This window comes from Rhinatrema bivittatum, chromosome 5 (genome assembly GCF_901001135.1).
Source record: "Rhinatrema bivittatum chromosome 5, aRhiBiv1.1, whole genome shotgun sequence".
Classification (NCBI taxonomy): domain Eukaryota; kingdom Metazoa; phylum Chordata; class Amphibia; order Gymnophiona; family Rhinatrematidae; genus Rhinatrema; species Rhinatrema bivittatum.
In genome coordinates, this window is record NC_042619.1 from 22,410,038 (window position 1) to 22,423,248 (window position 13,211).

Consider the following 13,211-nt stretch of genomic DNA (forward strand, 5'->3'; position numbering starts at 1 on the left):
ATATCCGCAGTGAGTGTGCCTGAGAGAGGTTGGCAGACGCTGGAGCCCCAGTATAAGATTTATCTCGTGCAGGGTTGCTGAGGCTGCCCCGAAACCCAGAGCGGTTGGGTGTCTCTCCGGGGCCGGGTTGGGACACGCAGTTCATCAAGAGATTCGACCTCCAGTCCTGGAGAGCCAGGAAGCGCTCTGGCTTTTAGGATACCCACGCGCATTGTAGTTAAGTTTTGGTCACCCTGAAAACTCTGTGACTGGAGACGTCCCGGGGAACTTCTTGCTCTGGGGCTCTTTACTTGGCACTTTGCTATCCTCAACCTTTTCTTTAAAGCTCTTTCTCCATCTGCGCCTCCCGCCAGAAGGGTCAGGGTGAGCCAGCTCTGGCTTTAATCCCATTCTTAAGAGCCCGAGACGGCATTCACGGGCGCTGTAAGGAGTGAGACGTCACAATCTCTCTTTTTGACTAAGGTCCACGCGCAGGGTCTGACCCTTTGGGTGAGTTCCGTCCCTTCTCAGCTTTTTGGTTCAGACAGAGATTCTGGATATGGGGGTAAGGTGTAGGTTAACTCCCCACTGCGTGACCCCATTGAGGACATGATGATGCCACGACTATTAATAAAGCAGGAGGGATTAAGCCCTCTGCTTAAAAAAACAAAACAAAACCCAAAAAGCAAAAGAAACCCACAGATACAATGGGAGTGAATCTAGGGTGGTCCCGCCCAGGCCCGTTTGATTTGGAGCTGTGTGGTCATGTGCACCCGAGATGTAGCTGCCTTTTCCCGGCCTTGCTTCTGTGCCGTGTGCGAGACGCTTTGAAGTGTATGAAACCTATTTCCGAATCTTCCTTTCTTTCTCTGTTTCATTGACTGGGCCTGCAGAAGTTCGTTATCCATCAAGGCCTGGGGAATCCCGGTCACGGCCTTGTCACTCTTGACTCCAACTTCCCCTTTCCTAGCTGGTGGTTAATGAGGGACCCCAGAGCCCATTCTGCACCCCTTCTGAGCTGTCACTATTATAATAGAAGTACGAGTAGGTTAGTTAATTGGTTGACCTCTTTACCAGCTGTGTTGAGCAATAGTCTGTGACATAGAACATTGAATATCATTAACTAACGTTATCAGTTTCCCTGATACCAATGTATCTCTTGACATTAATGTTGCATTTGATGATCTGCGAGCTCCTCCCGCAGACCGCCGCACTTACTCCTGGGCTAGGCCTTCCCCCTGATCAGGATGCTGCTAGCTTGTCTCTTTTCCAAGCATGGCAGGACGCTGCCGAAGACCATCACGGCAGGACAGCACCGACTCTGCAGGTCCCCACTGCCCGTAGGGTGCGCATGTGCCAACTTCCCCAGCCTTGAAGGGCCAACGGCGGGAAAACCCAACAGGCGCCCACGGATGATGTCACCCTCTCTGGCCTATATAAGGCCATGACAGACATCCCTCTGGCGCCTCGGCAACCAGGTGTCCCTACTGCCTAATAGCATGATTTGCCTCAGCAGTCCTGTCTCTGCATTCCCTAGTCCTGAACCATTTTCTTCAGTTCCAGCGTCTTCGCTCTTCAGTTTTTGTGGTCCTCATTTGTCTCCTGTGGTCAGTTTTCAGTTCCTTAGTTCTTCAGTGTGCCTTGCCTCCTCTGTTGCTCCTCGTCTTCCCTGTCCTGTCTCTCCATCCTGCCTTTCTTTCGGACAGATTCCCAGTATTGACCTTGGCCTGACTGCTGGATTTCCTTGAGCAGTACCTGCCTCTGATCACTCCCTGATTCCTGGACCTCTTTGAATAGTGCCTGCTACCGACCCTCATCTGTTTCCGGAATCACCAAGCAAGTTTGACGGATCTTCTAACCATCAGCAGAGGCCCCCATCTAAGACCTGCCGGCCCCGGCACCCAAAGGCTGAACCCAAGGGGAGCGTGGGCTGGAATAGGCAAAGCTCCAGTTGAGTCTCTGCCTCCTTTGACTCCACCAGCTGACGGTGGGGACTTGTAAGGCTCCTCCCTGCAGGTTGTGCCAACTCCACCTCAGCCCAAGGGTCCATGCTTCCAACAATTAAGTTGAATTAAACTGTCCAAAACCACCTCACACACTAGCAGGACAAGTTTCATGATGCCTCCTCTTTATAGCACTCCGATTTCCAAGCAGCAGAATGAAATTCTCTTCCTGTGCAGAGCCAGGCATGGAGGGTGATCACCAGTGCTTGATGGGCTCTGTGAATGTTACCGTCTGCAGGGTGTTTCCTACGACCTTCTAAGGGCTTTGTTCTGCCATCTTTTATATCAACTTCTGGAGCTCAGTGGCTGATCCTTGTATGATTGTGCAATCCCATGTTTAAGAGCTCTATTTTATTCAGATATTAAAATCATGCAGTGAATATTGTTTGGCCGCCTCAAGAAATGTCTATACATTTCAGGTTTTACTCAGTGCGATTCACGGCTTTCGATATTTTTATCCTTGCTAATCCATGAGTTCCTCACCACCCACCTACCAGTGACTGGGGGGATTGGTGCAGATGATACTCAAACCCATCACTGCAGGCCTCTTGGTTGAGGTCCAATCCAGAATTGCAGTGATGAAAAAAAACTTCTTGTTGGTCTTTCGATGGCCTGTGTGGAGTGAAGTGATGGTTTCAGCTCAGTTCTGTCCACATCACAAAATGGACATTAATTGTTTCTCACTCCTGCACTTCCTCTCTCACCCCACGGTCTCGCTGTCTGCCCGTTCTCCCTCCATCCTCATGGAGGCGTGCCAGTTGCAAGACAGTGAACGTTGTGAGCCCGCTCACACTTGAAGTCCCCATGGCAGCCCTTCCCTTTCCTGCGGGTGTCCTTTGGAAGGGGCAGGGCTGCCGCAGGGTCCGTGAGCGTGCACTGAGTCTCGGTCCCACTCAGAGCCTGATGTTTGCCTCAGCGCCGCGCGCGCGCTCTCAAGGATACCGCTCGCTGTTTTTGAGTTGGTGAATGGCATTCTCAAGGGCTGGTGTTACGCTAGCTGACGGTCTCAGCAGACAGACCAAAGATTGAATCAGTCTGGAAAACTGAGCTATCGTTTCTCCCCTGGGAGTGGTTGCTCTAGATTTGGGTGAAAAAGTACCTTGATGGGGCTGTATGGGGAATCCTCTGCTCCCACCATGTGTGATGTGCGTCTGATCTGTGGCAAACTGGATAACGTCCATTCACAAGGCCACTTGTGTGGTGTGGTGATGTCCCTAATTATACGTCCAGTGCTTCCAGGATATCATGTGGTGAGAGATACCAGTATCTCCTGTCAGCCCTCCACTATGTGCAGAGGGGTTGGTGGTTTGAGAAGACCTTGGCACTGTTTGTGCTGTAGGTGAATAAAATCTCTCCCATTGACCTGGCAAACTGCAGCCCTGCACTTCTTTCCCCCTCTCCCCCAGGGCTGTTTGCAATATCTTGTAAAATGAGGCATTTCTTGCCATTTCCTCTCCTCTTGTTTCTCTTTTAGGACCTGCTGAAGCACACGCCCGAGGAGCACCCGGACCACCCCTTCCTGATGGACGCGCAGAGGAACATCAAGCAGCTGGCACAGAGGATAAACAAAGGCATGAAAAGTGCGGAAGAGGTTGAGAAGGACACCAGGATCGTCCAGGAGATTGAGTCCCACATCGAAGGCATGGAGGATGTATGTACATGAGGCTTTGTACCAGTCGGGACCTCAGGGCTGGGGAAGAGGGGGATTGCGTGGGCCCTGTAGTAGATCCTAACTCTTACGTGGCTCTGTGGCAGATGGCCAGCAGGGTTTTCCCAGTGGAAGGCCCTCTCTCTCGTGTGCTCATCGTGCTACCTCGCTGAAGGGGGTGGGAAGAAAGAGGAATGGGCAGGGTGTGAATTGGTTTCAGACTTTTGTGGAGAACTTTCACATCCCTTTCCAGGATCAGGCAGACACCCACCAGTTCTGCTTGAGCAACCTTCCTTCTCCACCTTGCGAAAGGTTAGTTTGTAGTTAGAGAAGGGTGTGAGCCCAGGACTGGGCAGTCGGAGTAAACGGTACTGGTTACGGCAGTGTAACGTTGGCACCTTCATGTCACATTAAGAGGAAGAGGCTCGGGAGCTGGGGATCCCGAAGCAAAACTGAAGTAGAGAGGTTGCGGGATTCTGGCCCCCCGTAAGCTCTGGGTGCACGCTGATTGCAGGCGCACGGTTTGGGGGAACGGTCACACTTTGTCACAAGGCTCCCCTTGCGTGCATGCAGGAAGGAACCCACCGTATCTGCAGGACTCCAAAGAACCTTCCCAGTGTTTGGCCAGGCCTGACAGACGGTGGAATATAATAGAATTACTTTTTGCATCATGACCCCCTCTTTTTTTTTTTGTATACAGAAGAGGCATCTAGTATAAATATAGAGCTGCTCTGAGTTGGGGATCAGGTGAACATTCCCGCTTTGTTTGTGACATCTTTCCCAAGAGCCCCATCGTCTTGTGACCCATCCTGGCATCTCTGGCACTGCCTTTTTCCTTGGCGCCCCCTCGCCATGCTAAATTTCAAGGCCGCCTTCCGGGCAAGAGAGCAGCAGTTTGTGACTTCCGAAAGGGCTGAAGTTCTGCTGGGACCTGTCTGGGGGTTATCACGGGGCTTATCAAGCACCCGATGGGGGTGGATTCAAGGTCAGTGCTGTGAGGGGAGGTTTTTAACCTTCCCTAACAGCCCGAGATCAGAACATGCGTTCCCTCCACGGCAGCCTAATGAAGTTAATTGTTCTTTTCTCGGGGACGAGAGTAAGTGGTGGTTTTTTTTTTTTTTTTTTTAAAGTTTGCAGTTAATAATAATAATAATGGGAATGTTTCTTCCATTCTGCTGTTTTTATGCAGTTCGTGCACCCGCGTTGCCGGTTCACCCTGGGCCGGATGGGTCTGTTTCCAAAGCGTTAGACTTAGAATGGGGGCATCCTGAGTAATGCGCCTACCTTCAGAGTCATTTCAAACACACAAAACAACCTGATCTTCAGACGCAAGATACGCACATAAATTGAGTTTGAATATCAGGTTATCGTGTGGCCCGACGTACAGGCGCACCTTTACCTGTCGTAAAAAAAAAAAAAAAAAAAGGCATAAAGGAAGCGCCATCGACTTGCAAATCTTTTCAAGGTTCGATTTGTGTATGGAAATCAGAACATGTCCCTCAAATGCCGCCCTCCTCCCCAAAGGCCCGGAAATCCTCTTCATTTGTTAGCCTAATGCCCATTTCTTTAGAAAGCTGAAAGTTCGTTTCAGTGCATGCAGGCAAATCATGCACAGGACCCCTTTATTCTGCACGCCGAAGACCCATGCATGCATTAGAAAATGTACCCTAGTGTGCATTAGAATCTCTCTTGGTTTGGAGCCTGCTCCTCCTCTTTCTCCTTCTAAGATCTTGCAGGGTAGGCTAACGTTTCCCTTGTGTCCCTGTGGCGTTTCTTAGCTGGACCTTGCTTAGGCGGTTGTTTGGGTTTTTTTCCCCGGCGAATCCCGTCAGTCTGCAGATGGACCTTGTCCCTGATGAGCGTTTTCTCTCTCTTCCTGCAGCTCCAGGCCCCGCTCCGCAAGTTCCTGCGCCAGGAGATGGTGATTGAAATGGTAAGGATTGATTTTCCCTCAGTATCGGGTGTGACTGCCATTGACTTGCTGGGTGATCAAATGCCGACATCTCCTGATTACCGGTGGTGAAGGCGGCGCATCGCTCCACTCCCTACAGTGATCGTGGAGAGATCTCCTGGGACTGTTCTGTGAATGTAATTAGTACTGGGGAAAGGCATTTGCCTGGTTAAACATATGTATATCTTTGCCTGCTTTCACAGTAGGTGTTCCCGGGGGGGGGGGGGGGGGTGTTGAGGTCAAGGGAGGAACATAACTCATGGAGATGACGTTTTCAAATCTGCACACGTTATTTTGTATGGGAAAAGTGACCGCTAGAGAAAGAGGTGCGAATCTCTATGGGCAATTTTCAAAGGCAAAGCCGTGGACTTTGCATCTATGCGGGCACTTTTGGAAATTGCCTCCCCCCCCCCCCCCCTTGGAGAGTCTTCGGATTTAGGGTCATTCCAAGCCAACGACGGTGAGCTGCAGTCCTCCAGGTGCCGCAGACGGATCTGGCATTTATTTATTTATTTAACGCTTTTATATACCGGCATTAGTATGCAAACATCATACCGGTTTGCACGGTGGATATCCATGAGCCGAGAACCAGGTTCGTTTCCATAATTTGGGAGCTCTGCTTGTGGGCCCCCTCCGGGACTGGCACTCCCTGTCCGGGTTTGGGACGGGTCTGAGAGTTTCCTTGGCTGGCTGAGGCCCGGAAGGGATGCATCCTGTGCATCTGAGGAAGTTCTCGCGGGTGGGACACTTTCTCCACTCCCTCTGTTCCCCTTTCAAGCTGTCTGTGGGTCCTTTTGATCCCATAGAATTTGCCTCAATTTTCATAGGGAAAGTTAATGTGCAGACTTTCCCTTTGAAACTTGCTAAGGTTATAAAATATCCAAGGACACTGGGGGCCTGTTTTGTCTGCAGGTATTTTTTTCATTGAAAGTAGCAGATGTAGATTTGGAAATGCGATCTAGGTGCGCTATCTTCTCCCCATGACTTAACCCACAACTCCTCCTCTCAGTGTAAGTACGTTGTAGATGAAGGCACCAACTTTGAGCCCCATTGGGGGAGGGCGGTGTTTTTATGGCCGGTCAACTTCTGTGAAATGCTTATTACCTACGCAACTCACTTTGAAATTTGCCTTCCCCAAGTGCCCGAATTCCTGGGCATTTCATTCCTTTCGAGATGGTTGGGTGGATTGGCACAAGAGTCCCAGAGCCTTTTGTCTCACAGGGACCCGATTCATGAGTCTCTGATTGAAATCCAGCTCGGATTGCTAGTGGCCAGAGGTCATCTGAAAGCCATTTTTTTGACCTGTGTGATTGGAGTGGTGGTCTCTGTCCTGTCCCCAGTGAACAGATTTCCACCTTAAGACAAAAATAAATGGTTCCGGTTGACACCAAGAGGCGTCTTTTTTTTAATTCAGGGTGTCTCTTCTTCCCCTGAGTAGTTTTATCACACCTCCCCCGACTCCTTAGCAAACAAGATAACGTGTCAGGGTTCATTTTCAGAGTTTTGTGGGGGTTGTATGGATAAAATCAAGATATGAGCCTGTATGTAACTCTTGTGCATGGTAAGCGGATTTTCAGAGCTTCGGAAGTACAAGTAAAAAAGAGAGGCTATTCCAGGGCAGGCTTCGGAAGATTGCTCATAAGCACGTTTTTTTGAAAGCTGTATGGGTGTAACTTATGCTCTCACTCGAGTCGCCCTTGAGTGTTTGGATGTGAGGTCAGGGGGAAGTAGCGGTGGTGGGGGGGGGAAGCTGCAGGGTTAGATGGGGGGGTTTGGATGACCTGCTGGAAGTGTCAGCGAATCGGTAATGAAAAGTAAGGGGAGTAGACGCATAGGTCGTAAAACTCTCGCCTTCACGCATAAACTGAGGGTTATGACGTGCACAAGTTAACGGTTATTTCCCATGTAAAATATATGTACATACTTTTAATAAAATGGCGCACAAGCTGTGGGGATCCTTGCTTTAAAAATATGTCTGTATACTGGTGCATATAAATGTGTTTTTGGAATGGAGAGAGCGCACTATTTTATCAGCTGTGCGACTGTCAGCACACAGCCGTAACTTCTGACGCGCTGACCTAATGCATGGATGACTTATGCAAACTATTGAAAATTACCCTCCCTACAGGGGAATAAAGACGTCTTCCACTGATCTTCTCCAAATCTCCCTCTTAAGAGCTTTCAGATGTTGGCATGCATGCAAACGCTCCCTCAGATCGCCTCTGGAGTCTCCACTTCTGCCGACTTTGGAGATGCTAATATTAATGTTTCATTGTTTGCATGTCCCAAAGCCCATACACAGCTCCGTCACCTGTGTAATTCACACACTGCTATTAAGGTCACCTCCTTATTAAGGACATGATGGCTGTTTCTGGCCTGACGGTTCACCTGCATACCAACTTCCAACATGTACAACTGCCTTCCCAATCACTTAAAACTCTGTAATATTCTTTGACGTGTCCATGAAAGGTGGAGTAGAAATCCAGAATTATATTTAAATAAGTGTAAATATTGTACGGTCCCGACACTGTCCTCAGTGTGTAAGTTTCAGTGCACTGTTCGAGAGCATGCAGAGACCCAGCTTGAACCAATTACCTGGCTCCCTCTTGGCATATGAACTGAGTCAGCACCACCTCTCTCCCCTCTTACCCACTCTCCACCACTACCAGCAGCTACTTCTCTGGGCCCTACGCTATGTATCTCACACTTATTCAACTGAGCTTCCTGGTAGGAGGAGGCAAAACGGGACAGAACATAAGGAAGTGGGTGAGAGAGTGAGCGAAGACAGTTTAGGCCTGGAGAGAGAGGTGAGAGAGGGGCAGGACATGGAAATCAGAGCTGTAGCATGCTTTTGGTCCATATGGCCTCGGTCATAGGCCATATGGACCATACCAAAGGGTGGCATAGCGCTAACGGTGCAGAAGGGAAGATGTTACCTTCTACTGCTATTGGGAGCAGTGTGAACCCTCCAGAATTAGCAGCATGGCCAGTGGGGCCTTAGGAGGAGAAACAGCACATCCTCTCCAGAATTCGCAGTATGGCTTTAGGAGGAGGAGTGGCGCAGCCCCACCTGGATTGGCAACATGGCCAGCAGGACCTTAGGAGGAGGAGCAGTGTGGCCTCCCCTGCAGGAAGGAGCACAAGGCCAGAGCTGGATTGTCCCCCGTGGCTGGAAGTAGTCTTCCCATATGCCATGGGGGCTGAAGGAGGAGACTGCTGCAGCTTCACGAGGGGTAAAGTGAGTGAAAGGAGGAGTGTGTGAGTGAGGGTGTGAGAGAGAGCGTGTGTGTGAGAGAGAAAGAGAGCATGCGCATGTGTGAGAGAGAGCCTGCATGTGGGTGTGAGAGAGAGAGAGTATATGTGTGTGAGAGAGCATGTGTATGCGTGGGGATGTGAAAGTGAGGAGAAGATTTGCCTGCTAATCCATGACAATCTTAGGGCATCTGGACATCAAAGGTTTCCAAGTATGGAGATTAGGGGATTTTTAATAGTCCTTATTAGTTTTAATTATAGGGTATTACTTGATGTGTCTATTTGGAAATATTTTATTGGTGGTCAGAAAATTTGTATACGCATGTTATTCTGTTAGCTATTTTGAATTATTCTTTTTATTGATATAGTTTGACTACTATTCATATTTATATTTCTTAATTTTATTGTTTGATATTTTATGAGGAATGGTAATGTTTCTGTTTTTCCATTGGTGCACTGCATACAGAATTTGGCTTGTTGCGGTTTACAGTTCAGTTTTCATCTGCACGTTTCTATTTATATTTTATGGTTTCTTTCTCCTGTATTTGAGGGTCTGTGTGTCCTGCATTTGTGACTGAGGTGGGAGGTATTCTGCTAGCGCGTAGTTTCTGTATAGGGATCTCTAGTGGCTTGTTCTGTTTCCCTAATAGGAGGTGTATAGGCACTTTAGGGCCTGCTGTAATATTTGCAGTGTTGCCTTTCCACAGGTAGGGTTGTTGCTGTTGGAATGCTGTCAGTTAGTGCTGTTTTGATATAGAAAGTTTATTGTATTGTAATTCTGTTTTCTCGTGCCTTTCTGAGGAGCAAGCCTGTGCGCACGGCGCGTTACAGTAGACCTAATACCATATGGGTTTTTGCTTTTTTGCAGGGTTTTCTGGTTGGTACCACAGCAGTGCATATAAATATAATATTCATATCGTAAGTGATATTTTTACCTCAGAAGACTGCATCTCGCGTATCCTTTTTCATGTAAAATCTATTATGGTAAATGCATAACTTTTAATTGTGTGTGCGGATGGCGTGACGGGTGGGGGGGTGGGGTGCACGGCTGTAAGGTTTGCCTAGGCTGCCTAATACCCTTGCACCTGCCCTGGGCATTTAACAGAGCCTCCTGGTGCTGTGTAATGGGTGAGGGTGCAGTTTTTCACTGGGCCCCAGCCGCCACATTGCCTGGCCACGGCTCTGGATGGGCTGGGCAGAGAAGGGAGAGCCCTGCAGACAGGTTGAAGTGCAGCCCGTTGCGCTTCTGGCTAGGATTGCCTGCTGTGGCTTTACAATTTGACTTCCCTCCATTTGGCTCTCAAAGCTGCGGCTCGGGCTCTGACTCAGCTCGGCTATCAAATGTTCTGGCTGGCCCGGCTCTCCGCTCTGCTGTGGTGGACCGGACAGAGTCTGAAGCAGACTGTAAACACGAAGCCTCAGCTCAGGGCAGGGTCGTTTTTCAGAGGCCTTCCTGCGGCTGAAACGGCGCATTCCCTGTGGCTGTGGCCCGCCCGGCGTGTGGTTAAACTTACACAGCTGTGCCCTGTACGTGCGAACATTTGTTGCAACCGTCGCGGCCCGACGGCTTCACTCCGCCTACCTTTCTTTTTCTGCGGCGACTCCTCCTGCTCCCTGTGGACGTCTGGCTGCCGCGGCGACTGCCCGGCGTCCCCGGAGCGGCTTGGGCGCTGCCTCCCGCCATGCTCCTCAGGTACCTTAGGGCGCGCGAGCCGCGCGGCCCTCATTCTTATTTCCTCTATGGAGAGAACCTCAGGGGCGTCCCCCTGTGATGACGTCACGCTGCCCGGATATTTAAGCCTACTGTTGTTTATTGCTAGCCGTTGAGTTAGCAAGGGATTTCCTACGGATGGGATTCGCTCTCCGTACCCAGCTACTCTGCCCCCAACTTCTATTTGGACTCTTTGCTGTTAACGAGGTACCCGCTCCTCGGGGGCCTCTCTGCTTCTTTCAGGTGCTATCAGGTAACCGGTACTCGCTCCTCGAGGGCCCATGTTCCCTGACTCGCCGCCTGTGTCCTTCTCCTCTTCTACCTGGAAGAATTCGCTACAGACACCATCAGTGAGTACTACTACCATCTACTCCTCAGAGCCGTCTCCCTGGAACCAGGTACTCGCTCCTCGAGGGCCCTGCCTCCGTTCCAGCGCCAGTGCCATCTCCTACGTGGAACCGCTGTATGAGTACTTTGCCATCGAGTCTCTCTACCTCCAAGGATCTGGTACTCGCTCCTCGAGGGCCAGCTCTTCCTATCTCGGGGCTTCTCCATACTGGGGACTCTGTGAATGTCTTATTGTACTCACTTTCTCAGTTCTTCCTCCTACAGCACTGCTACCGGAGGAACCGCTGTTCCAGCGCCCTGGGGAATACTCGCCCAGCCGGGCTCCATCTTCTACTCACTACCGCCACCTCTGGTGGCTTCATAAACTGTCTAATAAAAGATTTAATCTGTGTTTATGTGTCCGGAGCTGAGCCTGACCTGTGGCCCCTCATGGGAATTTCCCCCCCCCCCCCCCTGTGGGCGTGGTCAGCTGCCACAGTGTCCAAGGGTGCACCCAAACCCTACAAAACTTAACAACATTTACCCAGTCTGGCAGAGGCGTTCCTAGGCTTTGGACTTAACTCCCGCACTAGCACATTTTCAAAAGTGTGCACGTAAATTTCCTCAGAAACGTCCCGCGCACAAAATCGCAGGTGGTTTTGGTGGGATCCCTTTCAGGTGGTATAACTTATGCCTGTATTTGCAGCCTTTCTTACGTGGGCTGTAACAGGATTACCCCCTGATTGTGGCACTGAAACCTGAAATGCAAGCCAGGCCGCTCAGATCCTGTTGTGAGCGGGCCGGTGGTGATTTTGTGAGGGGAGGGTCATGCCAGCTCATCAGCCCGGCACCACCTGCGGAGCGAGCAAAGGAACAGGAAGGGCTGCGCGGATCGTGCTGCAAACTCGCTTTTAGCAGCCCCCACCTGCACCTCACGCACCCTTCCCCCCTCCTCGAAGCCTCCATGACTGCGGTCACTGAAGAACAGGAGGAGATCGGGGGGGGGGGGGGGGGGTGTCAGTCTGAGAGGCCCTCCTGCTCGGTCGCCTGGTGCATGCTTGCACTCCCCGCCCAGCCACGGCCCTCTCCACTGGAGAGAGAGAGAGCCCGTGCCACCTGCCACATCGCTGCTCGCTCCGCCGATTCCCTCCCACCTGTCTCCTGAATTTGACCGAGCCACGGAAAAGGAGAAAGTGGCAAGATGGGGTGACAGCTGAGAGCTTAAAGAAGCCAGTAGTGTTGGGTCCTGGTCTCGGTTCCCCCTTTCTCCTCGCTTCGGGTTGTATGTTTTACTCTCGGGGCTGTACGTGGCCCGCTCGCCCATGGGCTTCTTGGTCTGTGGCTTTGCGCTTAACACGCGCAGCGGCGCCTAACTACACCGGCGCGCAGATCACGCCACGAAGTGCCTCGGGTTTCTATTCATAAGCAGTTCTTTCTCCTCGTCGGCAGAGAGCGGTCGGGAGCTTCGTGCTTCATTGCCGTCTGCAGAGCGAGCCGCGGAGCACAGGATGTTAGCCAGCTGTGGGCAGGAAGCCGGCAGCCAGTGCCAGATGCGGCTTCCCGCCTGCTGTTCCTGTCAGCCTTCATTCCCTGTTACATTTGCCCGCTTCAGATTTTGCAACAGTTGTGGTTGCCTTTTGCTTAGGAGAAAACTCAATGCGGCGCATGGCAAGGAACTTAGCCACCTGAACGCGCCTTCTCCTCGAGGTTACAGGCCCCCGTTTCTGGACGAGCTCTGGAAACGCCATTAGAGAAGTGCGTCGGAGCATGGAATAAGGGGGGGTGTGTGTCAGACAGCCCTGGGCCAGTCCCCTTCCTATTCATGTACTTTGATGTTTTCCAAGGAGGGCATCACTGGATGCAGAGGGATGAAAACCAGAAGGGAATTAGCCTTTCCCCCGAGGATGTGGCGCTCTCCTGTCACCTTATCGTTGAAAGCTGCAATCTCCCCCTCCCCCTTCCCCTTGGTGCAGCTGCCTGAAACCTCTGTTCAGTGGAGGGGCCCAGGGATGTATCCTTAGCATTTTCACCCCCCCGTCCTTATTCCACTGTCAGTGTTTTTTATCTTTTTACCTCGGATTTGCTCCTTGGGGGACCTCCGCTGCCCCTCTCCCTAAATTGTATGCACAGGGAGAGAGGGGGGTGGGGGGGCAGTGGAGGTCCCCAAGCTCGGAGGCAGGGGGAAAAAACCCCCTCCAAAGCAGAATAATGGCAGCCAGCTTCCCTCGCTGCCTGGTCCCGAGTGCAGCTCTTCCTCAGCGCACTGCCTAGACTGGGCCCGGACGGACAGGGAGATCCTATCCCAGATACCCTGGGTCACAGCACACAGGGCTGCAACCT

At 51.2% G+C, this 13,211-nt stretch overlaps 1 protein-coding gene across 3 annotated transcripts in view; it reads left to right on the top strand.

The window, feature by feature from the left end:
• ARHGEF17 (Rho guanine nucleotide exchange factor 17) overlaps nt 1-13,211 on the top strand; it is a 398,121-nt gene that overhangs the window by 291,786 nt on the left and 93,124 nt on the right. For all 3 annotated transcript variants that reach the window (XM_029602126.1, XM_029602128.1, XM_029602129.1), the window contains exons 6-7: nt 3,457-3,633; nt 5,513-5,563. In XM_029602126.1, coding sequence (XP_029457986.1) covers nt 3,457-3,633; nt 5,513-5,563 — 228 coding nt within the window. The remainder of the gene's footprint in view (nt 1-3,456; nt 3,634-5,512; nt 5,564-13,211) is intronic.